The sequence below is a fragment of the Apteryx mantelli genome, chromosome 5 (genome assembly GCF_036417845.1).
Source record: "Apteryx mantelli isolate bAptMan1 chromosome 5, bAptMan1.hap1, whole genome shotgun sequence".
Taxonomy (NCBI): domain Eukaryota; kingdom Metazoa; phylum Chordata; class Aves; order Apterygiformes; family Apterygidae; genus Apteryx; species Apteryx mantelli.
Genome location: NC_089982.1, coordinates 77,215,690 through 77,243,404, shown reverse-complemented (window position 1 = coordinate 77,243,404; position 27,715 = coordinate 77,215,690). Strand labels below are relative to the sequence as shown.

General features: G+C 38.2%; 2 protein-coding genes across 4 annotated transcripts in view; one reads left to right on the top strand and one right to left on the bottom strand.

The window, feature by feature from the left end:
- Positions 1–151: 151 nt before the first annotated feature.
- Positions 152–23,841, bottom strand: NOP14 (NOP14 nucleolar protein). The gene is made up of 18 exons (XM_013960086.2): positions 23,362–23,841; positions 20,345–20,479; positions 19,310–19,451; positions 18,606–18,751; positions 18,052–18,186; positions 16,430–16,552; positions 15,091–15,222; positions 13,143–13,464; positions 11,673–11,803; positions 11,351–11,436; positions 9,565–9,700; positions 7,583–7,684; positions 6,555–6,708; positions 3,796–3,955; positions 2,837–2,984; positions 1,719–1,837; positions 819–974; positions 152–457 (listed from the first exon to the last, which is right to left on the bottom strand). Exons 1-18 carry the CDS (start codon positions 23,557–23,559, stop codon positions 358–360), a joined length of 2,625 nt encoding a protein of 874 aa, XP_013815540.1. The 5' UTR covers positions 23,560–23,841; the 3' UTR covers positions 152–357.
- A 372-nt stretch (positions 23,842–24,213) lies between these two features.
- The window catches only part of GRK4 (G protein-coupled receptor kinase 4), a 43,421-nt gene continuing 39,919 nt past the window's right edge, over positions 24,214–27,715 (top strand). For all 3 annotated transcript variants that reach the window (XR_010884470.1, XM_067298278.1, XM_067298279.1), the window contains exon 1: positions 24,214–24,420. Coding sequence is in view for 2 of the 3 variants with exons in the window: in XM_067298278.1 (XP_067154379.1) it covers positions 24,369–24,420 (52 nt within the window). In the remaining variant the exon portion in view is untranslated. The remainder of the gene's footprint in view (positions 24,421–27,715) is intronic.

The following is a 27,715-nucleotide window of genomic DNA, read 5'->3' as shown; positions in this document are numbered from 1 at the left end:
TTATTCAATATTAACAAGATACTAAAAGCTTTTTGCTGTACAGTCTCTTTTGTGTACTTCAAGATGGACTAAGACCTGGTCACACATTCCTGAGAATTCCGATTATTCATCCGAATGTTCTCTGTTACTAAAATAAATGGAATATACCACATACAAAAATGTTATTTTTATTTTTCATAAGAAAACATGGATTTTTCTAATAAACAGGTTACCTTCTTTAGACAGATTTGATGATATTTCCTCAAAAGGATGCAAAAAATATATCCAAAAAATGTAGCTCAAGTCTACTCAAAAGCCGTACGATTGGGATATTTTACGTGGCAGCAAATCAAGGTTTCCTTCTGTAGACAGTCCCAGTTAATTTTTCCTTTTTTTCCTTTTCATTGCTTTCCATTCACCTTCCTGCGTAGCAAGGCTACTAAGAAGCTCTTTCACTTTTCTCTTTCTGGCTGCATCTCTGTAAAACAAACAAAAAAAATCAACATATTTAATTATTTCAAAAACATTGTATTCGGGTAAATAAGTATATTTAGACAATAATTATTAATTTATTAAAACTCCCACAACTCTTAAGTTTCACTCACACACATTTTAAATAAAAACGTTCTGGATATTCTTAGACTAGAGAAATGAAACTGCAAAGTTGAAAGCACATAAAAGGGCCTCTACTGAATATATTTGTTTTCCCCAAATTGTCAAAATACATTTTTTTTAAGCCTAGTATGGTTGATCATCATTGTTAATCTTGACATGGAGCAAATAAATGAACACATAGAAGAACAACCCCCAAACTGGTGCTGAAACAAAGACTACATCACCTCTCCATGATTTCCGAGAGTTGCATTCTAGCCAGAAACTGGTTATCTTTCCGAATCTCCCGAATAGCTCCTTTAAATTCACGCTTATGCTTTTGAATCAATCGCTTTCTTTCTTGCTCTTTCTTGCTGCCTCCCTGCTTTTTTCCAAACTCTAAACTGAAATGAGAAAATATTTGTGAGTACAAAACACTAACATGCACAACTTTTATGCTCAACATTAGTGAGTTTTTGTATGAATACTAACTCAGTATTTTATTTTCTGCATATTATGTGGTCAACTTGCAAAATAAGGGGCCGCTCCAGCACACATACTGGAAAAACACTCATCAGAACTTCTAACTGCATGTCATCATCACGCACATGATAAGCAGATAACATTTTCCAGAAAACAGTTAAACTGCAAACCCCCAAATATAGCCTTACAGTTTTTTTGAACAGACTGAGAAAGTTAGAGCAGAAGAGTAAAATGCAAAATTGCCAATGCCTTAAGTAGAAGACATGTCTGGAGAAAGACGGAATCTCCAAATGTATTTTAAGTTTTTGCAGGCTTCCTCAGCAGATGACTTCTGTAGAAAAGGTCCTGTTTGCCATTTCATCAGTTATTTGGGGATAAATGCACACGCTGTGTAAATGTTAGCCTCTTAATATTATCAGAATAAATAACGCAGACAGTTTATGCCTCTGAAGATAATAAGCAACATATCTAAATGAATCAGCAGCCAATATAAGGAAGAAAGGTCATATGCCATTGGCAGACTTCCTGAATCAGAATACAGTTCTATTATGTAAAACAAATAATGGTCTCTCTAATATATCCTACTTTCCAAATCCTTTCAGCCTACTGACAATCTTAGTGTTTAAATGCATTTCTCCTTCTGCACCAAGTGTTGCTTTACTTACACTTTCACAATTTTAGGTGTATACTGTTTCAAAGGCACTGGCTTCTTCTTCTCGCATACCAGTGGGGTATAGTGCTTTACTTTATTCTCTAGCTCTCTCAGAGCGCTGTTATACCATTCCTGAAAATGCAAATCAAATTACCAAAAAACAATTACATTTTAAAAGTTTATCAAATATATCATAATTCACAAACTACTGTAAATTGAATCACCAGTAATGTTCTCCCCTGGCTGAAGCATCCTCCAAAAAAAATATGTTCTTCCGCTTGGTAAAATCATTGCTATTCATTAGGACATTGCTAACACTTAAATGCTGTAAGCCTTCCAGACTGGATAATTTTTAAATGCTTTCAGAAGTCTATTAAGATGGTATCACTGGACACTAAGAAAGGTCTGCAGATAGCTTCACCTAACAGAGGATGAAGTAATGCTAAAGCCAGCTTAACTCAGAGACTGCCGTTCAGAGAGTCATTCTAAGGATGACTGTTCATTTCGTTTATTTTTAAAAACAGGCCATTTTGTATAATCTACATTACAAAATCCTATTCTCTAAGGATATTTCATGATGCTTCTTTGAGGAGAAGACAATTCTGCTTTAAAAAAAAGACAGATGAAAAAGCTGATTTGAACCTCAACTCTGGAAAAATAAACTGACCTGTTTTAAGCAATAAAGTTGACAAGGCATATTTACATTAGTTTTACTGAGACAGTTATAAATACTACTCCATCAATTTGGTACGCATATTTGATCGCAAAAAGGTCTTACAGACTCATTAAGAAAGTACAGAAGCAACTGGATGACCAGACTGCTATTGCTATAAATTAAGTCACTTATGGCATGTCAGATTTTTACAAGTTAGGTGCCATTCTCTTCAATTAGAGGGGCAGGATAAGACACACAATGAAAATATTTTTTCTAAACATTTTTCCACTCTTCTTTGGTTTCTCCATAGCAACATCACTGTGATTTTTGAAGAGCACAAAAGGCAAATGGGCTTAACCCTTGAAGAAGTTTCACCAAGGGTTATATTTGCTTTTTGTTTGCTTAAGCACAGATGAAGAACACAATTTATTAATAGAACATTTATACCAATGATTTCATTCCTGAGGAAAACATACCTGCATTTGTTCAGGATATTCACTCACTGGCACATGTTGTGTAAGGAGTATTCGGACAGGATGCATTATTTCATGGAACGATGGTAGAGATTCATATAGAGCTGCACATTTCTTAATCAGATCAAAGCACATGGCTAGACATGATAACCTGTTAATGTACAAAAGCATTTAACAACTTTGCTTGCAAAAATTGTTGTAGATTTTTAAATAAAATTATTCAAAATAATTAAGTTTGGGAGTAGTAGCAGTGTCTATAACTAAGATTGCCTAACACAATCACTTATGAAGCTGTTTACTGTTCTTAATTCAGACCAAAAATTTCACTAATAAGCAAATACCCAGAAATCCATTAGGAATAAACCTTTGCTTTGTATCAACGCACAGAAGCTAAGCTAGTACTGTGTCTTTGCCACTTAGGCAGGGTAAGAAGTTTCTATATTGTTTCTAAAGGTATCACGTCTTCCAAACAGAATTAGTAATTTTTTTTCTTTTAAACTTGACAATAAAATGCTTACTCATCCCTAAAGTAAACTATACCACAATACATACACAAGGTGAAAAATATAGTTGAACAGCCATACTTAATTCTGGCCTTTCCTAGTTTTAAGCATTTGATTACCTCAGTGACACGCTTCTAACACAGTGTTTGCAAGTAAATGCAGTATTTGCTGCTGAAGAGCTTGGCAATGCAAAGTACTGAGCACCTCCTCCTGCTCTGCATCATCCTCATCAGTCCACAGCTGTATTCAACAGGACTGGAGCACTCCAAGTGCTTTGCATGAAATTCTGACAGAAGATTCTTAATTTTATATGCTACAGACTAGTACCATGAAAGTAAAGCAGAACAATTCACTGCTTTTATTCTTACTCCTAGTTTTTATCATGTCTGTCAAGGACACTGTCACTGAAATTATCCAAGAGATGGTCTGGGGTTTCTTCTGTTCACATTCCCTACATACCTGATATGATTCATTTCCGTTCTGCTGGCTTCCTTTAATCTAGTCACAATACTCAATGGCAGATTTTGCTTTTGCCAGCTTTCCAGATCCTTCTTATCGCAGACCAAAAGCAATTCTAAATTCTTCCCCACTGGTGTAAATGGATGCACTACAGTATAGCCTAAAAAACAGGAACAATATTCATAAACAGATCAATTCTCAACGTTATTTCTAAAGGAAAAAAACCCCCTGTGTTTATGTTTTCAATCGTACTGCTTTAGAAAAACACTTTATCAGAATTAGGCTTTTCTGAAATAATGAAAAACACTGGGTACAGTCAAAGGTACGTATGGAGAGAAGGAAGAAAGGTGCTGAAGGAGTGCCAGCAGCAGTTCCCACAGTAGGTACACATCTGCCCTGTAGGGAACAGGATGCATAGTTACACTGACAGTGAAAATGGAGTACTGGATACACGCAAGAGGAAAGGGCAGGCAAAGGGATTGGATTAAGGAGTAGAAGGCTTTGACCAGCAAGGGGGCAAAAAGCAGAGCAAGTTGGAGCAGGGAGAGCCCAGGGCTGCTGAGCATGACTGAGCCTCTCCAGCGATCTCTCAGCAGGGGCCCTCAGACACATTTTGTAAGTCCCCTCCCACTCCAGCTGAGCAGTTTTAAAACAAGACAAGCAGGAAACACAAAATACGTACTGGGGCAGGGCATACAGAAAACACACAAGAATCACTGGGCTAAACAAGCAGAGAGATCTGTGAAAAAGGACTTGCAGAGCAGGAGAAGAGAAGCATCAGAGGAATTTCATGGCTAAGGGAGAAAACAATTTACAGTCTGTGTGCTGGACTCCTTTGTTCGTTTTCCTTAAAGTCCTCCAAGCTTAAAACGGAACTTACTTCAAAACTTTTTAGTACTGTAAGTTAACATTTTTTACATAATCTAGAACTTATACATGCCTCTGTACAGATAGGCCGGAAAACAGTATGTTCCAATAAAAATGCATAAGGTTTCAGTTTTAAGATGCAAAGTTGGAAGAGATTATGACATATGTAGACATATGCAAGATCAGGAACTAAGACACGTAAGTTTTATTAACTACTTTACTTGTGAGAGATTAGTAGATCTCATTTTCAGTTCTGTTAGCAAAGGCTATCAACAATGACAATTCCTTCCCACTCCCTCCACCTCCATCTTTTCTTCTTTTTTTTAAGGGAACAATTGTTTTTAAAGACTAGAGTCAATCAGAAGCTGCATTTCAGTCTTTTATGAAGTTCTATTCCATATCATTTCTTGATGTGAGAATTAATGGATCAAGCTCTTAAAATTAAAGCAACGGAGTTCTATTAGCTGATACTACTTATTGTCAAAATTGAAGCCCAAGAAATTTTTTCGTGTGAGAATATATCAACATACCACAGAATTAGATGTGAGCTCAATTTAAAATTTTGTGTTGACAGCCAAACCATCCCATTTATCAGCAATACTTCCACTGTGAACATTTTACAACATGATTGGATATTTTGATACATACTTCAAAACATCAATATTGACTAAAAAATTCTCAGGTAGAATTTTGGATTTGACTAATGCTGCTGTGCCTTTAATATATCTTTTATCAAGCTTCTCACTGCTAAACTAACACCATGCAAATTTAATTAGTGCAAAATCATTAACAAAAGTTCATGAGAAGTTTAAAAACTGGTTAAAATTTGGTTTTCTGTTACCATTAAATATTTTAAAATAATTTCTTAGCTAGTTTTGCAAAATCCTGTATTTTAACTGAACCAAAAACCTTTGTAGATCATATATTCTTAAAGGAGTAGACAAAGGAGAAAATACTTTTAAGTGCTGCATAACCCACCCACCCTGTAACCTCTGCCTGCCTCCTCCTAGGGGTTCGGCTGTCGGCGTTCTGCGAATCAAAGGCTGAGCTCTGATCCAGCCCAGCTCTGTAACCATGGCTCACACTTCAGCGGAAGCTGCTAAGCTCTGAGAAGCTGCAAGAAAGTCTGTAGGGTACAGCCATACAAGATAAGAAGGATGAAACTGCAATGCTAAGGCTGTTGAAAGAGAGGTCATTAGGAACTCAAGGATTCAAAAGGAAAAAAAATGTGAACATGGTAAGTTATAAAAATCCTAAAGGAAAAAAAAACAGGGAGTCAAGTTAAAGAGAGGGCTTTGTTCTGCCTGTTATCTGCACAAGTTGTTAAATTTGCAGTTACATTACAGGACAGACTAATCCTCTGCCTGTGGGGATATCTGCTCTCTGCTGAACTGTGATAAGTCCAGGCAAGCGGATAAAAAGGAAGAATACCAGCTTCATGGCATACTTCCGTCTTTTATCTTCATCCTAGGGAAACCCCTCCAAGATCCTCAGGGATATGGTTATTAGGTGAGAAGGGAGGGTGTCTACAGCATCAGCTGCTGCCTCACTGTGGAGAAACAGGGTACTCATCAGAAATCCTTTAGGAACTGTGAATTTCTGAGTGCAGTCCAATCAGAAGGTCTATTTGGAACAATACTGCAAAAAATACTACATTGCAACATTATTCCATTTCCTTTAACTACTCAAGTTCTTTCTTTCCTGCCAAAACCATTAGAGGATCTGGTTCATAATAAGATGCTCAAGAATCATAGTTGGGGATGGCCAACCTAGCAGATAATCTGGCTTTTTGTTCAAAACAGAAAATTCAAGGTGAAAGCTTAATTTTACTAAAACTTTAAAAAAGACCCTAAAAGAAAACTTTATTACTCATTCCCTCGAAAGAAACTCACCCTGGGCTTGCTTTTTGGGTAGGGATATGTGAAGTATTCCAAGAAGAAAATTGATGAGTTCTGGTACAAATCTTCTAGAGAGAGATACATATTCCAGGAACAAACAGCATATGAATAATCCTTTAACAACATCTTGTAATGTTGTGATGCGACACTAAAAAAAAAAAAAAAAAAAGGAATGGAACAAATCAATAAATAAATGTCTATCACAAACAACTGTAGCATCTCCCCAAAAGTAAAAATCTTTAATAAGCTGTACATTTAAAATCTGTACAAATGATACCCTCTGGGTTTATGTGAAAAACATACCAGCTTTCCCTTGCCTAATTTGATACCTCACTAAAGAGAATATGCAGAATTGAACAGAAAGTCTGCAGAGCTGATTTAGCCACTAGAAAGCACTAAACCACACAAAAAAAGTCTCTTGCTGCTTGCTTGCTCTCTGGCCTGTTCTTAAATTTCAGTCCTACTTCTTCCCCTGCAGTGCCCCATATCCACTTTCAGAAATGAACCAAGGAAACGTCAGACTCAAAGCAACTTGCATCTCTGACAATAGCAAAATAATCAGCTCTGGACTTTCCAAGCATATAAACAGGACAATTAGAAAAATAAGTATGTATTTTTACTGCACTGCAATGCATTGCACCAGATAAATTTTCAAGGAGAAAAAACTGCCAATCTTCAAATAAACCTCTTTCTTAAATAGGAACAAGTGCAATATGTGGAAGAGAAATTAATAATGATTTTACACTTTATTCAGTCTGTTCTATTAGTCCCCTGTAATTTGTCATATAAAGAATTCTTGTGTGACTGCTTAAAAGTTGATTGCATATGATTTTGCTATATTCTGCAAGAGGTTTTTCTCTTCACTTTTCCTCCCAATGACTAACTGTGACTACCCCAAACACAAATCTACCTTTTCAGTATAGTTCCAATATACATATTAATGATAACACATACAAGTTTGGAGTCCTAGGAAGGAACAAAGAACGGACATTTTATGCTGAGATACAACTTCACAGACATACCTTCGTAAGTAACTGACTCATGTATATAAAAGCAGGTGTTACAACTGGATGCCAGAAGTCAGAAGTTGGAAACAGTAGGGCCGTAATTTTCAAATAAATAAGCTGGATAAAACAGAGTAAGAAGGCAAAACATAGTGAGACACTACTCCCAAGATCTTAATAGATTTTACATGCATGTGACTGTAATGGATGAGTAACTGCCATGTAGTAGTCTAAAAATACTAAGATACAAATCTTTTTGAGAAATTTGGTGATATATAACCTATTTATTGAGATGACTGCTTAAGTTGCTTTAGAGAATGAAATACCCATCATATGTCTACATCACTTTAATTCAAAGAGGCAGATGGATGAACAAACAAGAAGGCAAAACAAAACTTCATTTACTGCATAAGAATAACCTGGCACAAACCTGGAAGACCTTGCAGGGGTGAAAAAAGGCTACCAGCTTGGAAGCACTTAAGAAGCGCAGACATGTTCCAGCCCACCTCCACCACACACCCTCGTTTCCACGCTAAAGAAATGAGCAAGTGGCCCCGCAGGACCTGCGATACATTTTAACAGGTCCTCAACATGTACAATTATGTGACCAGGATCCTGCGGCACCAGTACACACCAACAAGTAATGCAGATGCAGACGAAAGAGCTAGAGAGCTCTTACATACGCTTTTACTAAAGGGAAAATGTTAGAGAGCTATGAGTGATCTTCCGCCATAATCATAAGGATCTTAAATGATCAGTTGCAAGGTTCTTTTGTAAATGGATAGATATTCACATAGTAAGCTAGGGGCAAGTAAACTTCTATAATTTTCAGCTCTGTTTTTCTCTGTGATGTTTCCGTTGTAAATAAATAATCTCCTGAACTGTTTGGTTGCTAAATACCATGGTCCAAATTTCAGATTAGACTGATTTCAGATTATATGCACAAGCAAGGTCTACTAAAACAATCACTCTCAGGAACCTTAATTCAAACAAGTGTTTTGAGAACAGAAGAGTGATACAATTACAGCCTAGAAGATAATGATGGCTTGAAACCTGACAAAGCCGAATAAAAGGAATGAAAATCAGAAGTACTATTGGTATCATAAGGGTGACGATGACAAAATAAAAATAGAAGTCAAAAGATTTCTACAGTACATTTCCTGCAAAATCCCTAACATCCTGAAAAAAGACTCTTCAAAAGAACTCAACATAAATATTTTCTAAGCTGTAAGATGCAAGTCTTGTGAACAAATCCTTCAGTCTATTTCCCTTCGATACCCTAGTTATTCCATTAGGTTGCACTATTCATTAAGCTGTGAGACAAAGGGCAAGTAGCTTCCTTTGTATTACGTACTTATGGTTTGTCTTTGAAACATTTTACTGCAACAAACAAATGTTCATTTTCCATATGCTCCCTTCTTGAATTCCCCAATAGCCACTTACCTAGACATCTGAAGAGGAGTCTGTTCAGATTTAGCACAGCCAATGAAATTTTGAAATATTAGTAATACAAGGAAAGATAAGTCCTTTCATTGTGAGCCATTAATGCCGTATCTACAGTACAATTTTGGGGTATTTTTATACCCATAATAGTATCTTAATGTTATTTTTGTTGCCTTATGAGATACTGCATTTCTGCTGTTTAAATGTTTGCAGTTAAAGCAATTAAAGAAATCAGGACATAACTGACAGCATTAGTTTTTCCTAGAACCACCCATTTAAACTTAGTCAGAAAAGTAAAGAAAGAATGTTCTGCTATGTAAGGTGGGGTGGCAATTTTAAGCTCTTTTCTCTGTATTAATATTACAGTTCTATTATGAAGAATGTTTTTTAAAACCTATCTCCAGACAGGCAATTTAAAGTATAAGGAAACTACAAAAGTCATAGATGCTAATAATTCATTATATCCTTTGAAATGCAAAATTAAATTTATTGTCATCCTGGCATTTCTGTACTAAGGTAAAGAGCATGAGATTTTCTTAACAGTATGTGTTCATTACCGTGTTTAAACCTGGAAATGTTGCACGGCCTTTGACTTCAATTATTTCTTCCATGTCGTGTGCAGCGTCTCGAAGGACAAACTTAATACTGTCACTAGCTCTCTCAGGAAACATCTGGCAGAGATTGTACAATGGCCTATTAACAAGAATGTAAGTCACGATCGAGTTACACCATTGACGTTAATAAAAAACTGACATTTAAGCACCTGTAGGAAGATATCTGGTGTTCCATCTATATTACAACAATAACAAATTCCCTGAAACAAATCATTCTTTTTTAGGAATAGCCACCCAGTATATAAAATACACCCAATATATAAAATATTATTGTAATATTTTTGTTTTACAGAGATGTGTGTGTAAAATGGCCTTTTCCATTATGCCTTGTGAGATGATCTTTAATTTGGTGGTTTCTAAATCCTAAAAAAAACCTAAAAACTTTAAAATACACTATCAAATCATCTGATATGTTTTAAAAATTTGTTTCTGAATCTCCTAACTCTTCATTTTACTGTATTAAGGCATTCTGGCACATACTAGGTAAGCCACTACTGAAAATACTCTCAGGCAATGTTAAACAACATGTGAGGCGGCAATGTGGTTAGTGAAATTATTACTTAAGAAAAAATTCCCCCAAAGTTAGGCCAGCTCTTGGCCTATGGTTTTTGCCTATGGGGAGATGCAGTCAGGAGCTAAGTCATAGTTTTTTAATTATTTTCAGTTAAAATGCTTTGTAATGATATTAATAAATCCCAGCTCTGCAAAACAATCAAAATGTGTTTACACATTTTTACAAAGCTCTGACATGTCTTACAATACCAACAGGTCAGTGCTGTCAGTTGATGAATGTAACACAGCAATGAATGCTAAAGTTGCACAAACAGATCTTTTAAAACCAATTTCTATTCTCATGAAATAAAAAACACAGGCTGAAAAAATACATACAAACATACAGAAAGCAAGCTGTCTAACTTGCAAAGTCAAGATAGGAATCACAGACTAATTCAGCTTGGAAGGGACCTTTGGATATCATCTGGTGCAACCAACTGCTCAAAGCATGACTAACTTTAAAGCTAGATCAGGTTGCTCAGGTTGCTTTGTGAAGTTTTGAATATCTTCAAAGACAGAGATTCCACAACCTTTCTGGGCAACCTCTTCCAATGTTCCACCATCCTTGACGTAAAGAACTTTTCCTTACATCTAACCGAAACTTCCCTTGTTGCAACTCATGCCCTCTGCTTCTCAACCTTTGCTGTGTTCCTCTTGAGCCAAAAGTGTCTCTGTTGTCTCTGTAATTGCCCATTTGAAGACAGGAATGCCAAACTGAAAGTTCCCTGCAAAGTCTTTATTTGGAACTTTTGTATGAGCTAACTGTAACAGTCTTTAAGTCTTGTTTCATCTAATTCCCTGTCTAAGTGAATTCATAGAATGGCAACCCATAGAAAAAACTACAGTTGCAGAGACAGCTACACACCCGTCATTGCACAGCTTAAAGCCCTCCATCAGCAATCTGAACAACTTCATGTATGGAAGTTTGCACGTGCACATGATATTACTTATCTAGTACCCAAAGAAAGTATCTTGCAGATCAAAAATTATATTTTGAAGTTCTGAAAAGGTTTTGGTACGATTTATAGCTCGAGCAATATACGAAACAATGTTAAAACACTACAAAGCTGGAGAAACACCAGTTGTTTACAATCTGCTCAGAAATGATTCAAAACAAATAGCATGCTTTTCTCTTTAGACCATAAAGGAGCCACAGTCAGTACGATTTATTACTTACAGAACCAGTTTGTCGATTGTTTTGAGCTCTGGTAAATCCAGGGTTGCCAACTCCCCAATATACTCCAAAAGGAAGCCAAACAGTTTCTGTGAGAAACACAGTATGTTAAAATTATTAGGTTTTTTTCATTGTGCTTTTAAGCAGCACAGAAGAACAGTTATATAGAAGTTAGCAAATGAACAGTGGTATGTTGATTCTACTGTTCTTCAATAACATGGAAGCATGTATATTTTATACTGCTTCCTGAATACTTGCTAAAACTTACTCAGGAATTCAAAGTTAATTTTAAACCATAAAAAAAAAAAAGAAAAAAAAAGCATACTTCCAACTTTGCTTTGTTTCCCATTGCAAGGCTTGGATGATTGCATTTCTGAATCCTCTCCAGCATAATAAGCTGCTGTTCTATTGTTCTTCCAGTCAATAAAGATTTAAATTTCTCATAGGACTCAGGAACTACAAATTAAAAACAAAAATTGACCCAACCATATGTAAAACTTAACATATTTAATTCAAGTGACTTCTAACAAATTTCCAATTTGAAAGTGTTGTCTTTCACAAAAAAAAAGAGGATACCATATGGCCTTCACACGATCATCTTCTAAACACCAATAAAACATTGCATTACATGAACATATATTTAAGAATATATATATATATATATATAAATAAACATATAGGTCTGAAATATAAGGTAAATGTTTTACGAAAATTAAGATTCAATTCATCCTATATTTTTTGCCTATGCTGAACATAACTACATTGACACTTACATACATAAAGAGGCAGAATTAAACTTAAGTTCAATCATAACTTTACCATAACAAAATTAACTCTGTTTAATTCGCACTTAAAACTCTATGTTTAATTCACACTTAACTAGCTTTTGTATGAAGGATTTAAGAAAAGTAAGAATCTTGCAACTAATGGAAAATAATTTCACAAAAAATGCCTGACATATATTTAGTCTTATGCACAAGTCAACAGATTATAACATACCCTAACTTGTTCCGTTTCTTGAGAGTTATTTTAATGTCATTGCTTTCTGGTTAAAACAAAACCTGAATACAATTTAAAAGGCCTTGTGTAATTAAGTTATTTTCTTTTGAAGAAAAACTGCAAGCACTCAAAAAAAGTCTTTGGAAGGGTGTTTAATCTTGGGACAGATAATTTTGTTAAAGAAATCTAATCTAGGACACTAGTAAGGTGCATTATGTACTTAATACTAACGAACGTTTTGTGAATTACTTGAAACATGCATCTTCTTTCCTCATAGGCACAGACCTGAAAAGATTCAGCCTTTGAGTATTTCTTTATTTAAAAACACTGAGATAATACATTACAGGGATTAGACCTCAGAATCCTGCCTCTTTGAGCATCTTCTCTGACAAAAATGACAGTCTGAACACCAGAGAAAGTAATCTTTTCTCATTTAAGTATAGAAAATAGAATATTATTCTGGCTTCCCTTAAGTAAAGCACTAACATCCTAGATTGGACATGCTGGTGACCTTCAGAAAGGAATAGAGACCTACAATGATTTTTTTTTCTCCTCAGGGTGGCTAGAAGCAGCAAACACAGCTCTAAACATCTGGTAAAACAGATGATGCTCAGAGCACGATCAGTGCTAATCACTACAGTCAGTGGTTACTAGCTACTCTAGGAACAGTAGAAGACAATTATGAAGCAAACTTCATGGATGAGCAGGAATACTTAAGATTCTACAGCAGAGAGAGAGAGACTGACTATAAATCCCCTGAAGACAACAGGGAACTCTGGATCAGTCCTTTGCTTACCAGCAAATGTATAGGGAAGCTCTGATCTGGCAGCTTCCATTTTTATATCTTGTTCCTTCATATCCTGTGATTTCTTTTCACTACTCTTTTGATTCTTCTGCTCTTTATTCCCTGTGGCTTCTTCTTCACTTTCAAGGTCAGATTCAAGATCAGAGTGATTATCTGCATCAACATCTTCCTCATCTTCAGTAGCAGATTCTTCCTCACTTTCCTCTTCATGCTCATTATTTTCTTCCTCACTTTCTTCTTCATTCTCATTACTGTCTTCATTTCTACCTTCCTCTTCCTCCTCCTCTTCATTTTCAATATTAATTTTTCCATCCTGTCCGTAGAGAAAATAAGCCAGCTAAAACAGTGATAAGAAAGTTATAGCATCTGCTGGAATCATCATGCAAAGCTATTGTTAAAGGCACATGGACGGGATCTGAGCCCTGCTACCCTGACAAGCAGGAAATGGCAGCAGCATCAGCCAAGTGACTTTAAGGAGAGAACATGCATACAGATATAAATATAGTGGGGTCTTTCCATGAGGCTGCAAGAAACTGGAAGAGCAGGAGGTACTATATGAAGACTAAAAGGATCAGGAGGAAAGTAGAGAATACTAGCAGATGATATGGAAAAAATTCAACATCACTTAGAGAAGCATTCTTGATTAAAAACATAGGTTTTTTAAAAACTTCCTTCTATGTATTAAAATAGCATATCAGATAAATAACTGTTCTTATCCTCACTGTATTAAGCATACATTTAAATTTACATAAGATCTAGAAAAATAGATAGTGTACTTCATACATCAGTAACAAGACTGCTAAACTAGTTCCAGAATTAGTATTACTGGTGATCATACTTGATAGTATTTGCCATATGCTATGCTGACCTTGCAGCAGTGGTAGTGTTAATATTTCTCACTCAGTACAATTGATATGGCATAAAACAAGAACAATCATGCAATCCAACAATGATGTTTTATAGTAACACTCTTCAGAAATAATAGTTATTTTTCTAACACAAAGTTGTTAAAAACTGTGAAATTCTTTCATTTAATGTTATCAGAGGACAAGCTCATTAAGAGCTCAGATCCTCTACTGCAACTGAAGCTTTAAGTCACTTTTGCATTCTCCCCTTTGAGGACATCAGCAATCCCTTTGCTGCCTACAGGCAAGAGGACGACAGAATCAGTATTAACACACTTGTAGCACAGTCAGGCTGACTCATTATATTAGCTTTACGGTTGTATTACTGTGACACGTTAAACAAAGGTACTTCACAGGGGAAAGGTTCTCTCAGAAACACACATCCTCAGGCTGAAATTTGGTGGAAACTGTAGCAAGCATAGCACAAATAAAAAAAGTGACCAGAAGGGCTAAAGCTCTCTCTTTAGCCCACCAGGCTAAAGGCATACTGGGCTATATTAACAGGAGCACAGTCAGTAGATCAAGGAAAGCAACTAATCCCCTCTTCTTAGCACTTGTTAGATCACACAGAACACTGCATCCAGTTTTGGGCCTCCCAACAGAAGAGAGACATCAATAAACGGCAGTGAGTTCAGCCGAGGGTCACCAAGATAGTCAAGAGCTGGAGCACCAGCCCTGTGAGGAGAGGCTGAGGCAGCTGAGAGAAAAGACAGAGCAAGGCTCTTCACTGTGGTGCATGGTAGGAGAACAAGAGGCAACAAGCGTAAGTTGAAACAAGAAAGGTTCAGACTGGATATAAAGAGAAACTTTCCAGGGTAAGGACAGTCAGTGAAACAGGCTGCCCAGAAAGACTGTGCAGCCTCTGATCTTAGAGGTATTCAAGACCAGACTGGATAAAGCCCTGAGCAATCTGCTGACCCCGCTTTGAGCAGGAGGTTGTACCAGAGGTCTCCAGAGGTCACTTCTAAACTCATTTGTCCCGTGATCCTGTCTTCATTTCAGAACTCTGAAAGCTCTGAAATTTTCAGTTTTACCTTGTAGGACAATAAACGTCTGTCATCTTTATCCAGGATAAAGCCATCAGCTAGATCATCAGCTGATATATGCTTGGGTTTCTTTTTAGTCTCCTGTTCATCTATTCCATGCATTCGACGTAGTCGATCTGCCTGTGTTTTAAAAGAAATACCATACACAATATGAGCCATCTAGATGCATCAGGTAACTATACCAAACCAAAGGTTCTACAAATACTACAGCTAAGAAAATCAAAGGAAAAAAAAAAAGTTAGCTAGGATTATTCAACCAGTTGATGAAAAGAATAAACAGCGACTTGACAAATTATGGGCAAAAGCTGATGATACCTTATTTTGGGTGGGGAGTGGCATTTGATAAGCTAATCCAATTGTGTAAGTGCTAAATCTTATTTGGAAGGCTTTAAATTGTGTTTACCAAAACCATTATGGACTTTTGTTTTAAAATTCTTACATGCACTGTTTTTTTCTTAATGAGACAATGCATCATTACTAGAAAATGTAAGCTTCTAAAAAGTTTTATGATTCTACGGTTTTTGTGTTTCCCATATTTGTAACAAGTTTGTTGTAAATACTAAGATTTTTAAGTTATAGGGAATTTGTGAACAGACTCAATAGACAACAACTGAAACAATCCTTCAATCCTTTTTAAAAAGCATTTTCACCTTGGCAACCAGCTAGACTGTGCATCAAACAAGAGGAAAAGGAACAGAAAAGAAAAAAAAAAAATCCTTCTTTCTGTTATTAGCTACTGAGCAGTTCTGAGACAACCTGAATGTACTGTATAGCTGAAATCTTAAATGTGTCCTTAGCATACAAAAAAAGAAACATTTACCAAATAATTCATTCTTTATGCAAGAAGATTCAGAGCTCCACGTAGTGGAAAGAACATGCAATTTTTCCCAAGCAAACTCTATTCCTCTGCAAAACAAATCTGTATGCACGCCACTGCTGAAGGACTCTTGCATCACCAGAAGAAAACAGTGAAGGACTTGCCAGTGTATTAGTTCAGCAGCTCTGCAACAAGCCACTCTCCCACACTGAATTTGAAGTATAGCCTAACTCTGAATAATTTAAAACATTTAAAGGCAAATCAAAGTGATATTATATTTTTATCAAAGAAACATCAACTCATTTCATAAACCTCACCAAGCCATGTACTAAGCCTATGTTTTTTTTCTTTTACACCAGATTGCAAACAAAACACAAACAGAAGATTTCCTGTATTCACCCTCTGAACTGTAGTTTAGTATAGCCACTCTCAATCTGAGATCAAGCAATGAATGTAAGCAGTCACTCCCAAAAGACAGGCTACAAAACAATCTAAAATTGTAAATGGTACCTCCAGCTTCTGGAGTCGCGCCTGCTCCTCTTTTGCCAGTTCCTCTTCTGTCTTCATCCTATCTGAAGGTTTTGCTTTCATCTCAAATGCAAGTTCTCGAACAATCATATCATACTCGTCAGGCTAAAGAAACATTTATATAATTGTTTATTAACTTAGCTTTATTACTCTGCTTTGCAGCCACCCCTCTGCCAGGTGTAGCAGCAAGAAAAAAGACTTAAGAAATAGGGCAAAGACTTTCAAGTGAAAGCGGCAAGAACATTCAATGCAATATAAAGTCAAGTAATGGAATAAATGATTGAAATAGAAATTCACTGTATTCTTCTGGAATTTTCTCCCTATTTAAATTACTCACAATTTAAAAAACTTACAAATATTAAGAGAGACATGGAGCTACTAGAGCGAGGCTAGTGGAGGGCTACTAAGATGATGAAGGGACTGCAGCATCTCCCCTATGAGGAAAGGCTGAGAGAGCTGCGACTCTTCAGCCTGGAGAAGACAAGACTGAGGGGGGATCTGATCAATAGGTATAAGTATCTGAAGGGAGGGTGTCAAGAGGATGGGACCAGACTCTTTTCAGTGGTGCCCAGCGACAGGACAAGGGGCAACAGGCACAAACTGAAACACAGGAAGTTCTGTCTGAACATGAGGAAAAACTTCTTTACTGTGAGGGTGACAGAGCACTGGAACAGGTTGCCCAGAAAGGTGGTGGAGTCTCCTTCTCTGGTGATATTCAAAAGCTGTCTGGACACAATCCTGGGCAACGTGCTCTAGGTGACCCTGCTTGAGCAGGGGGGTTGGACTAGATGCTCTCCAAAGGTCCCTTCCAACCTCAAGCATTCTGTGATTATTTTAAATGAGAACTGTTTTATTTAAATTATCTTAATTGAAAAAAAACCCTTAAAATTATTATTTAAAATTATTTTCTCAAAAAGCAACTAAAATTAATAAACTAATAGTTTACATTTAACTTTCTAAATACTATGAGATGTGAGCCAAACCTTTCTTGTATTATTGATCACATAGATGTTTATGTCACTAAAAGTAAGAGGGATGCTGATATTCAGCAAGTTTAAGCAATGTATGAAGGAAAACAGTCAGTAGCAGAGATTACACTGGATTTGTGAATCCTGTCTTCTTGGCACACACACAACCCACTAAACCATACAGCTTTTTAAAAGTTTAGTTCTGATAATTTTTCATCTTACAAGCCCAGATAATTTTCTCCAGTTGTACATTAATTTTACAGAGCATTACAAATTCATACTTTTTTGCATCCCTGAGAATTTCAAATTGAGATCCATATGAAGTGAGGGAATCTAATCTTCCTTTTCAGCAAAGTACAATGACAAATTCCTGACTAAGATATCACATTACTAACATAATGGAATACTCAGCATATTATGCAGCATCTCAAAACAAAAATCCATACATCAAAATAAGAACTTGTGATATAGTACCCTCTGTTCTCTGTTCATTCAAGCTGTAACACTCTTTCAGGGTGAATAGGAGGCAACATTTTATTTTACAAAGTGATGAACTTTGCCTTGTACTTCAGGCACTAAGACAGTAAAAATGATGAGGTATTAGAACAAAAGAAAGTAATCTAGCCAAAATCTCACCTTTGTTTTTTCTTCTTTGTCCTTTTTCTCCGACTTCGGAGTTTTGCGGGCAATAAGGGTTTGGATTTCCTTCCAGTCATTGTCAAGTTTTTCTGTGAGTTCTAATGCACTTTCTCTCTGAGTTTGTCTCTCTTGCTAAGAAAATAAAACACAAATGCAGCAGTTATGTTCAACTGAACAAGACAGAATTTATAGCAAAAAACCCAAATATATTCCTTAGCAAATGAATAAATTTAAGTATTTAATATTTTACAGGTTTAAACATTCTTTGTGGAAGAAGCAGTATAGAGTTACATGGAACAGCACGAGTTGCATACAGAAAACAAGTTATAAGTCAACAGAAGGGGAGATACGGGGATACAAAAGAATGGCAGATCCTCTATCCATTTCCTAATGTTAATAAGGTCAAATGGACTTTATTCAAGGACCTTGGACTCCTTACCTAGGGAGCCACCTCCTGTGTTTTCGATGTCACTACTATTTTATTCTAAGAAGCTATCAGAATTTCTGTCTTCGTAATCATGCTCATTTACATTTTAGTGCCCAAAACTCACCTTTTCTTGTTTAGATTTGGCTATCAACTCTTCTATGAGTTCCTTCCTAGATTTAGGTTTTTCCTCCTCTTCAACTTCCTGCCCACTTGACACTTTTTTACGAAGGAGGCCTCCACCTCCTCCAAAGTGAGCTGCAGTTAACTCAGCTAGAAGAAAAAAGGGACAGATTGTGAATCCTTTTCAAATTCATACACGAGTGATGATGCTGTTGGGGAATACCTCCCTATTACTTGAGAATGGGAGCAACTAAAATATTTAATCAATCCTTCCTATCCTGATAAACCGCCACACCAAAAGAGACAGACACTGGACACATTGCTTATGTTGCTAACCATTTGGGGTGAGATAGAAACATTTTTTCAATGTTCTACCTAGGATTTAGGTGTAGAGGTACAAGAAACCAACCAGAAAACTTGCACTTCATGTGCTTCCTAAAGGCCTCCAGACACAGGTACCCATGCAGGCTGAAAAAAAATAAAAGAGGCTGCCAGGTAGGTAGTAGTTCCAACCTAATGTTTACTGAAATCCAGAGAGCTTTTCTGTGTATGGGTAAGGTAATCAAAACTGGTTTAAAAACCCCACCCAATTACATGGTATTCTTTCTCAGCGAAAGACAGTGCAGAATAAATGACATAAACATACCAATAATAAAAGCAACAGTGTATAAAAATACAGAGCAGTGGGATACTAGGTGCAAGTCTTACCTGACAATGTTCCTCTTTCTTCTGTATCACTGTCACTATCAATAATATCATTTAATTTTTCAATTTCTGCCAAAGACTGGCCATAATGAGTCAATTCTTCATCTTCATTAAGATTATAGATATTCTTCTTTCCAAAATTTTGCTAAGAAGAATAGGAAAATGAACCAATTAAATAACAGAAGATTTTTAGTTCCCAGGCAACAAGTTAAAAAAGCCAGTATTTTTAGTGCAAGTTGAGGAGATTTCTATTCCAGTTCTCTGCCATTTTTACAGCACTACGAGACCAACCCTTTCATTCAAATACATTAAAATTAAAGTCAGGAAGTCTGATGCCTCTGTTACTCCATTTCTACATTAACATAACAATAACTCAGAAAACCTGAGGAAGCTTACGTTTCATCTGCATACCAGTAACATCAATCCTTAATTATTACACTTCTAGCCTAACTATACTTCTAGTCTAACTAAACTGACTATAACTTACACAAATTATCAGTTAAATATGACATTATGCCACTTAACTCTGGAGACTTAATATGTTGAGCCAGAAAGAATGGTACTGCACATACACTTCCCATTACTTCACGTCACAGAATGACAGCATGTTATGAAGTTCCCCTAGGCAGCAAATGAAATGTTTGTTCTCCAGTAGGTGCAGTGGATTCTCAGATTGCACTGGTTGTGGTTCCTTTTTCTAATTAATTTCTGAATCACAACAAGTCTAGAACAGTCAAAGAAAACCAACCAATGAATCTGCTTAAAAATGGTTTTCTTGCATAACAGTGCTCAAAAGCACTCAGAGAAATTCCTGCTTCAAAAAGCTGTCTTGCAAAAACAGAAAGTTTTCACAAAAAGTTTTGGATTCCCCCCCCCAAAAGTTACTTTTTCATAAAAATTCCAAACATACAAAACCAAAAATAAAGCATTTGCATACAAAACCATGAATATTAAGCCAACCCTCCCCCTGCCTCCCCCCCCAAACAACTTAAAAAAAAAAGGGCATGTTTAGGGTTTTTTTTCATTCATATACTCTACCTGCCTTTCCAAAGTGAATCGTTTTATCATCTTTTCCTCCGGACTTATTTTGGTGTTATATTCACCAAAACGTTTATCTTTAAACACATTTGACTTTTCCTTCTCTTTATATTCTTTCAGTAATGTTTGGGTGCGCTAGAAGAAAAAAGTTAGATCAAATTAAAAGACAAGAAGAATAACTACTTTCAAAGTCAAGGCAAAAAAGTTTCCATAGTATCCTTGCAATATAATCTAATTCATCAGAATGCAACAAAAGAGAAGTAAAAATTAAATGAAAAAAAGAGATGGGGATTTCATGTGACAATATATGCAGATCCATTAAGTACTCTTACAAGCTGTGTGTAAGAAGACAAAATATGATATATTCTATCTTACCTTTATTTCATCACATATAAAAGCTCAGCATTATCACTGAAGAATTCTGATTTCAGTCTGGAACTTTGTATACAAGAATACATGCTAAAGAAAGGAAAGTGGCCTCAGTATCAGCTTAACCTCTTTTTTTTGCTTTGTCGTCTAAGATATAAAAAACCCAAGTGGGAACATATACTTAGCTCTCTGCATTAGTGTTGAGCACAGGGTGGGTTACGTATCATAGAAGTAAAAGGAAGTCTATCAGATCTGTATGAGGAAGTCTGTGCAGTACTTACTGTACAGATAAGCAGAGAGCTTTACTTCTCAATGCCACTGATCCAGTCCTTAACAAGCATTAGATTTACTTTACTAGTAAAGAAAAGCCAAAGACAAGACCTTAAAATGTAATATTAAACATTCTAAAGTTTTCTAAAAACTAAACAAATACTAATGAAAATGGAAGCTAATTTATAATTTCATGTGAAATTATTATATAATTTCTGAAGGAAGAAAAGCTGGCTATGTTTAGATTCAAAAAGATCCATGAGTATTTAAAACATATGAACTGAATCTCATGCTCAAGTACTGCTGCTTATCATACCACCATGAACTGCACTAAAGGAAAAGGCCAAGTAGCCTGCAACAGGCCTTTGCAGCCACACTGAGCATTCAGAACTTGCAGATGCCACCAAAACTGACACCAGAAGCCAGGCTTCATCTACTACTGCTGCAGTTCTACTTTCTATTTACTTCTTGCACACAGTATATAAATGGTCATGCAACTTAAGCACTATGCAAGAACTTTAATATATCTTAAGACTTTGGATATGGAAGAACACTTTTGTTTACCAATTATTAGATATCCTCTCTCATTGATTATTTTTATTCATAGAATTTTAATACATGACCTCTCACAATACATGCAAAATGAATGATCCTTTTCCTTTTGCTATATTATTTCTCAAAACCCCCCCTGCTCTTTTCAGTAAATGCTTTAAATTCTGCTTGACGACAGACTGTATGTATATGTCAGTGAGAATCTCAGGAACAAACATTTAAGTTGCACCTTTTCTGCTTAATAGAATCTGAAGTTTTTACTGTCTTTTTGTATTGTTTGCAGGGGCAGCTTAGAAATCAAACTCCTGTGCTTCAGTGAAGGATGAGGTAGGCTGCTGGAATCCCAGAGGCATAGTATGAGACAACATTTTCCTTGATACAGTACAGCTTTTGGTCAGCTAGCTAGTGAAGCTAGTTGCCATTCTGACGGTCTATTCTGTAGTTTATTACAGTGGCAGCAGTGTGCTCAACTGAGGAAAAAAAGAAGTAAATATTCAAACAACAGTACAAACTTGTTTTCACAAAAACTCACAGTCTAGGATATCTGCAAAGTGAATAAAGAGTGAGTGAGAGGCTTTCAGGAAACAGATTCATATTCTCAGGAAACAGATAAACAGAAATAGGTGAATTAAATTTAAAAAAAAAGGAATATTGGGACTTTGTACAGATACAGTAACAATACAAGGAAGAGAATTTAAAAGAAAAGAAGAAGTCTTTATTTGCTATTGCCTACCATTTCCTTTCTAATAAAGGATCTTTCATTCGAGCAGTTATATTTCTAGTACAATCATATACCTGTAGTTCAACATTGCAGACACTTAAGTTCATGCCTGAATTATACGAAAAATGATGTCGTAAATGTTGATAAAGCTAAGTAGTTCAGACCTACATTCTCACTGTGATATTATCTACTCCTGAGAAAACCTGTTTAAATTTGTGGCTTCAGATGAGGACTATATCTCCCTCACAGACCATAAGTAAGCCTGCAAGAGCACATGTATTAGATTTTCTCTATTTATCAAGTGTTGACTAGTAAACTTAAAAGGATAAAAAGAAGGCAAGATGCATGTATTCCTACCATTCACCTGATATAAACAGGTTCTCAGTGGCCAGACATCACAATAACATAAACAGCGAGCTCTGACCCTGGTGTCAGTACAGAAAATAAGGAATAACATCATGGACAGATGGCAGAATTTTAAAAGGGTCAAGAGTGGAGGATAAGAGAGTTACTTCTCATAAGTTTTATGAACATTCTTATGAGAGCAAGGAGGACACATTTTGCATCCCAACAAACTACTGCTTCTACAAAGCAACTATTTCACCAGTGCAGCAAAAGGGATCTTCAAGTTTTCCAAATCAATGGTAGTTTCATTGTATCTATACAATCCCCACTGCAATAAGGCCTAATCTTCTTTCAGGCTTTGACTATTGCAACAATGTTGCATCATCATCACGCAAAAGAATAACTTAACATCCAGCAGCAACTAAAATTAAGTAAGATAATGTAAATTTATAACCCTCTGCACTCTAGTCCTACATTTGCTTCCTGACAACATATGTGCTGTTGTGCTCTGGGCCAGGATAATGTGAGAACAGAATCATTCCCATAGATGTGACAGGGGAGATCTGCACTACTGAGCCCTGTGGATGGCACTGGAGACATTTTAGCAGGCTCCCCACCATCATCTGAGCAATGTGAAGTGAGCAGCCACTTCTCCCGCACATGATGGAAGTAACCTTTTATCCCACCTGAGACGGCTCTAGCCCGATCACCTCTCCACCACATCTGCATCTACTCCTCCTGTCTTCTGGTGGCCTCTTACCTTCTTAATGGCCTTGGACCGCGAGACACCAGGCAACCCCACATCGTTCTTGGTCTTCCTTCCCAAGATGTTAAACTTCTGCTTGTTGACCTTCACCTCGAAGGGGTTGCTCTTGACCACGTCCATGGTGGACTTCATGGGGCCCCTGGAGCCACTGGGGGCTGAGGCCTTTCGCTTCCGCTTACCTGCCTTCCCCATGCTGGGCTGTGTGCGTGCGTGTGTGAGGAAGGAGAGGGTCAGCACTCACTCATCAGCGTGCAGGAGCTGGGGCTGGAGGAGCCAAAAAGCAGAACAAAATGGCGCCGGGGGCGAAGACCCCCGAAACACCTCCCGGGCCTGGCCACTGCCCCCGAACCGCTGCCAGGTCGCACGAGATTTCCTCCCAAGTCTCGCGAGAGCGCTGGGGAGAGGGGAGCGGAGAAGTGGACCGCGTAGCCGCGCTCGCCGCAACCAGCGTGTCCGGCCGCCACCGCACGCGCACCGGCACCACCTGCAGCTCTCGCGAGAGCTTAGACCAACTCTCGCGAGACTTGCCGCACCTCTCCCCTCGCGCTGTGGAGAAAGCCACGGGGGAAGCCGGGAAAGGTTCAAAGCACTACATATCCCAGCGTGCAGAGCGCGGCGCGCTCCCCGTGCGGCCGCCCGCTGGGGGCTTTACCGTGGCGCGAGGCCTGCTGGGAGTTGTAGTCCCAAGGGGAGGAGCGCCGGGGGCGGGACAGGCGCGCAGAGGCGGAGCCGGCTGCGGTGGGCGGAGGAGGGCGGTCGAGCCATGGCCGGGGTGGGCGGTCGCTGCCTGCTGCTTGCCTCCGCCCTCGGGGAGGGGGAGGCCGGTGCCGGGGCGAGCAGCGGGTGATGGGGAAGAGGCGAGCGCGGCGCTGAGGTCCTGCGGGGCCGGATGAGCGGAGCCTCGGCGGTGGCGGGGCCCGAGGAGGGGGCGAAGGAGGCAGTGGGAGCAGCCCCGCGGCGGCCTCGGCGCCGGCTGCCCTGAGGGGACGGAGCCCCCCGCCATGGAAATCGAGAACATCGTGGCCAACACGGTGCTGCTGAAAGCCCGCGAGGGTGAGAGGCGGCGGGGCGGGCGGCGAGGCGAGGCGAGGCGGGAGGGGCCGGGCCGGGCCGGGCGGGAGGACTGGCCCCGAGGTGAGGGGCGAGGGGGCGGCGAGGAGGGCGAGAGGAAGTGGCGGCGGGGGAGGGTGCGGAGGCAGGGGAGAGGGTCCGGCGGCGCCGCGGCCGCTTCCCGGGGGCTCCGCCGGGGCGGGCGCCGGCTCTGCCCCGCCGCACCTGCCCCGCTCCCGCCGCGCCGTGCCGCGAAGCTGCTGTCGCTGGCCGGTGGCCTCCGAGGAAAGCCCGTCCCTCCTCCCCCCTGCAGGCTCTTGATTCAAATGAGGGTTTTTTCCGGATGTTTTAAGGAGATCGTTCATCTTTAGTGCTCGGATTTTTTTTATATACGTATATCTATCTATATGTAACCAAGAGAGGCTAGCAGGAAGAAGGGACCTAAATCTTCTCTGAAAGAAACTTGCACTCTGTCTTGCCAAAATTCCTGCCTGCGTTTGAGGAAAAAAAAAAAAAAAAAAAAAGCTGGTGAACGCCACCAGCGTTTTGCAATTGAGTGTTTCGCATTAACCTAATGCTAAGGGTGCTCTTTTCCATTAGGTTAATGTTGACTGATTCACCAGCATCTTGAGTTGGAGATTCCTCCCCCGGTTAGCAAACACTTTTGAATAGATCCGAAACTTAATCTGAAGCACGATCACTGTTAGAAACACGTTCTGAAATAAGACTGTACTACTGCTTTTTGACTTATATAACTGTCTATTAAATGATCACTTGAAAGCCTCTCCAGATTATTGCTGTACCCAGTGTAGATTCTGTTTTTCAACTGCAAAATGTGTGTATTTTCTCTTTTTGGATTGGATCCTGCTTTTCTTAATTGTGTTGAGAAGTCCCACTAGTTTAGTTGGAGCTATTTAAAGTGAGTAAGAACAACAGAATCTGCCTGTGTATGTTTTGCAAGTTCCTCCAACTCTAAATGGGTTTGGCACTTACGCCATTTGTGTATCCAGTTAAATTTGCCTTAAGCAGCAAGAGAGGAAAATCAGCTTTTTGACTTTGAAGTGGGGTTTAAAAAGCAGAACAGTGATCGCAGTTTTGGGCCATTTCCCAACCTTAGCTGAAAAGACCACCTCAAACTAGAGGACAAGTTTTGGCTGGTTTCACTGGCAGTACATGTCTGTGGTGGTGCAGCCTGGATTTGGAGTTTGCATTGAAGTGATCTGAGAAATGCAGGGAAAGTGGAGTCTGGCTCAAAACTTTACTATGCCCAAATCCTCACCGCAAAGAGTGCAGTGGTAATCTGGAAAGGCTTTTAAGTGGCTGCTTAATGTCAGTTTGCCCCTTTAGTTAAGGTTTCACTATATTTAAAATAAATTATAGTGGTAGGACTGACCAAACAAGATATTTTAATGAACTAAACAAAAGTCTAACAGCATCTGATGTGAATATGATCAGTTCTACCTGATGAGAAATTTATAGAAGTCATGGCAATAAGCTGTTATTCTTTTGGACCTTTTGTTGGCCTGGGCTCTTTTTTGATCTTGCACAAAAAAAAAAGTGATTTCTGGCTTTGAAACTTCATTGGTCAACTGGTCTTTTAACTTTTCAGGGTGTCTGAGTCCCTGTACTTGGGGTATTCAGTATATCACATTTTTCAAAATGCTCCCTGAAATGAAAGGCTTTTCTGTCTGTTGCATACTCTGGCTGGTCTGGGAATATCTGGTTCACCCCTTCTGTCAGGGCCTTTTCTTAAAATCCCTGTCCCACCTCTATTCTTATGTGTCTAGTAGGCTCTAAGAGAATGGAATTGGCACAAATACTTCTTAGGATGTAGTTATTTTACTAAAATATGCTGTTGGCTAAAAGGACCTCAAAACTGGAACAGAAAAACAGTCTTTCAAGTGTCTTTTTCCTTCTCACCTTTCTCTTATCTCACTGTACAGAGTATGGAGAGGTGCGAGAGACTGAAAAAGTGCAGAATTACTGTTTCTTATGAAAAAGATGAGATCCTAAACTAATATCAAAGAGCTTAGCTCAGTGACTTTTTTCTTCCCCACATATAAGCTCAAGCCAAGTCGGTAATACCTTTTCTAATTTCTCTGTGTGTTGAAGACTGAATAAGAGAAAGGATTTACTTGTATAAATATTTAAGTTTTACAAGCAAAAGTAATAAAACAGAAACTACTGTGCTCTTGTTTTATAGTTTTCAGGGGTGTGTTGAAAGACAAATTAATGTAATCTTAATTATGGTTTGCATGGGTCTCAGTCTAACCTTCATGATGGAGGTGAGAGTAGGAAAAAATCATACTCTTGAAAGGATCTTATCAACACTAACTCTTTTAACCTTAGAGATATGTTATCTTCTTTTTACAAACATAGAAACTAAATTAAAGATGTTGCATACTTGCTCTCATCTGGAGAAAGTGTACGGCAGAGGTGTAATTAGAATTGAGAAATTCCTGGTATATAAGACCAGATTGAAACAAATGAAACTTGAGCATATACAACAGACCTAAAATTCAAATTATTAGCCCAAACTCGTACCCAGCAGTTTCCTCTAATTTTAAGCACCCTCTTCTGTTGATTGTATTACTTTTGGATGTGAATACCGTTTGGGTTTTGCATTTGTAGGTAGGCAGAATTAGTGTAGCTTGAGCAGCTAGGTGCATATCTACTGTATAAATCTGATTTGATATCTAGAAAGTAAGTTTAATCTAAGTAATTAGTCAGGTCCTCACTAGTTTGCTTAGACAAAATGCAGCTTTTTTTTCTATTTCTTTCTCCTGCTATGGAATGTGAATAAAAAGCGATTCTGCTGTCTACCTTTGAACTGATAATCTTGTCATTAATTCCTTTCATTAGAGACTTGAAGTCTTCTTTCAACGAGGGTTCAAAACCCCATTGCCTGTGCAAGTACCTTAGCCAACAGGTAATAGCTTTGGCAGGACGATGTAAACTCAAAAATTCGTCCTTTGCTAGTCGTGCTTCTGTGGTGCTTTTGGCCCTTATTTTGAAAAATGCAGCTACAGATCTATGTATAATCTGTCTTGAATCTTCTAATTCAGTTTGCATGATGACAACACTGGTTTATAACAGTTTGAATTGGTCTGAAAAATCAGACTAGCAAACCCTTGCCTCCCACAGCCTTGAAACTTTCAGTTTTGTTTTATGCAGCTATTCTCCAAGAGGATTTTTTCAAACCTTTCCATAGACCAGGCTTTTTTAATAGAAGCCTGTCTCTTTCCAATAATGACTTGTAATATCTCCGTAGCAACTACAACACTTCTTTGTGTGAAGA

Bases quoted from the DNA above. Each gene is read 5' to 3' on its own strand.
- NOP14 (XM_013960086.2), bottom strand. From the start codon at position 23,559: ATGGGGAAGGCAGGTAAGCGGAAGCGAAAGGCCTCAGCCCCCAGTGGC. The intron at 18,752-19,309 runs GTAAGACTTGCA...TTTTTCTTCTAG, and splicing joins AGAAAGAGGAACATTGTCAG to CTGAGTTAACTGCAGCTCAC. The intron at 1,838-2,836 runs GTATGTTTTCCT...TTGCATTTTCAG, and splicing joins AATATCCTGAACAAATGCAG to GAATGGTATAACAGCGCTCT.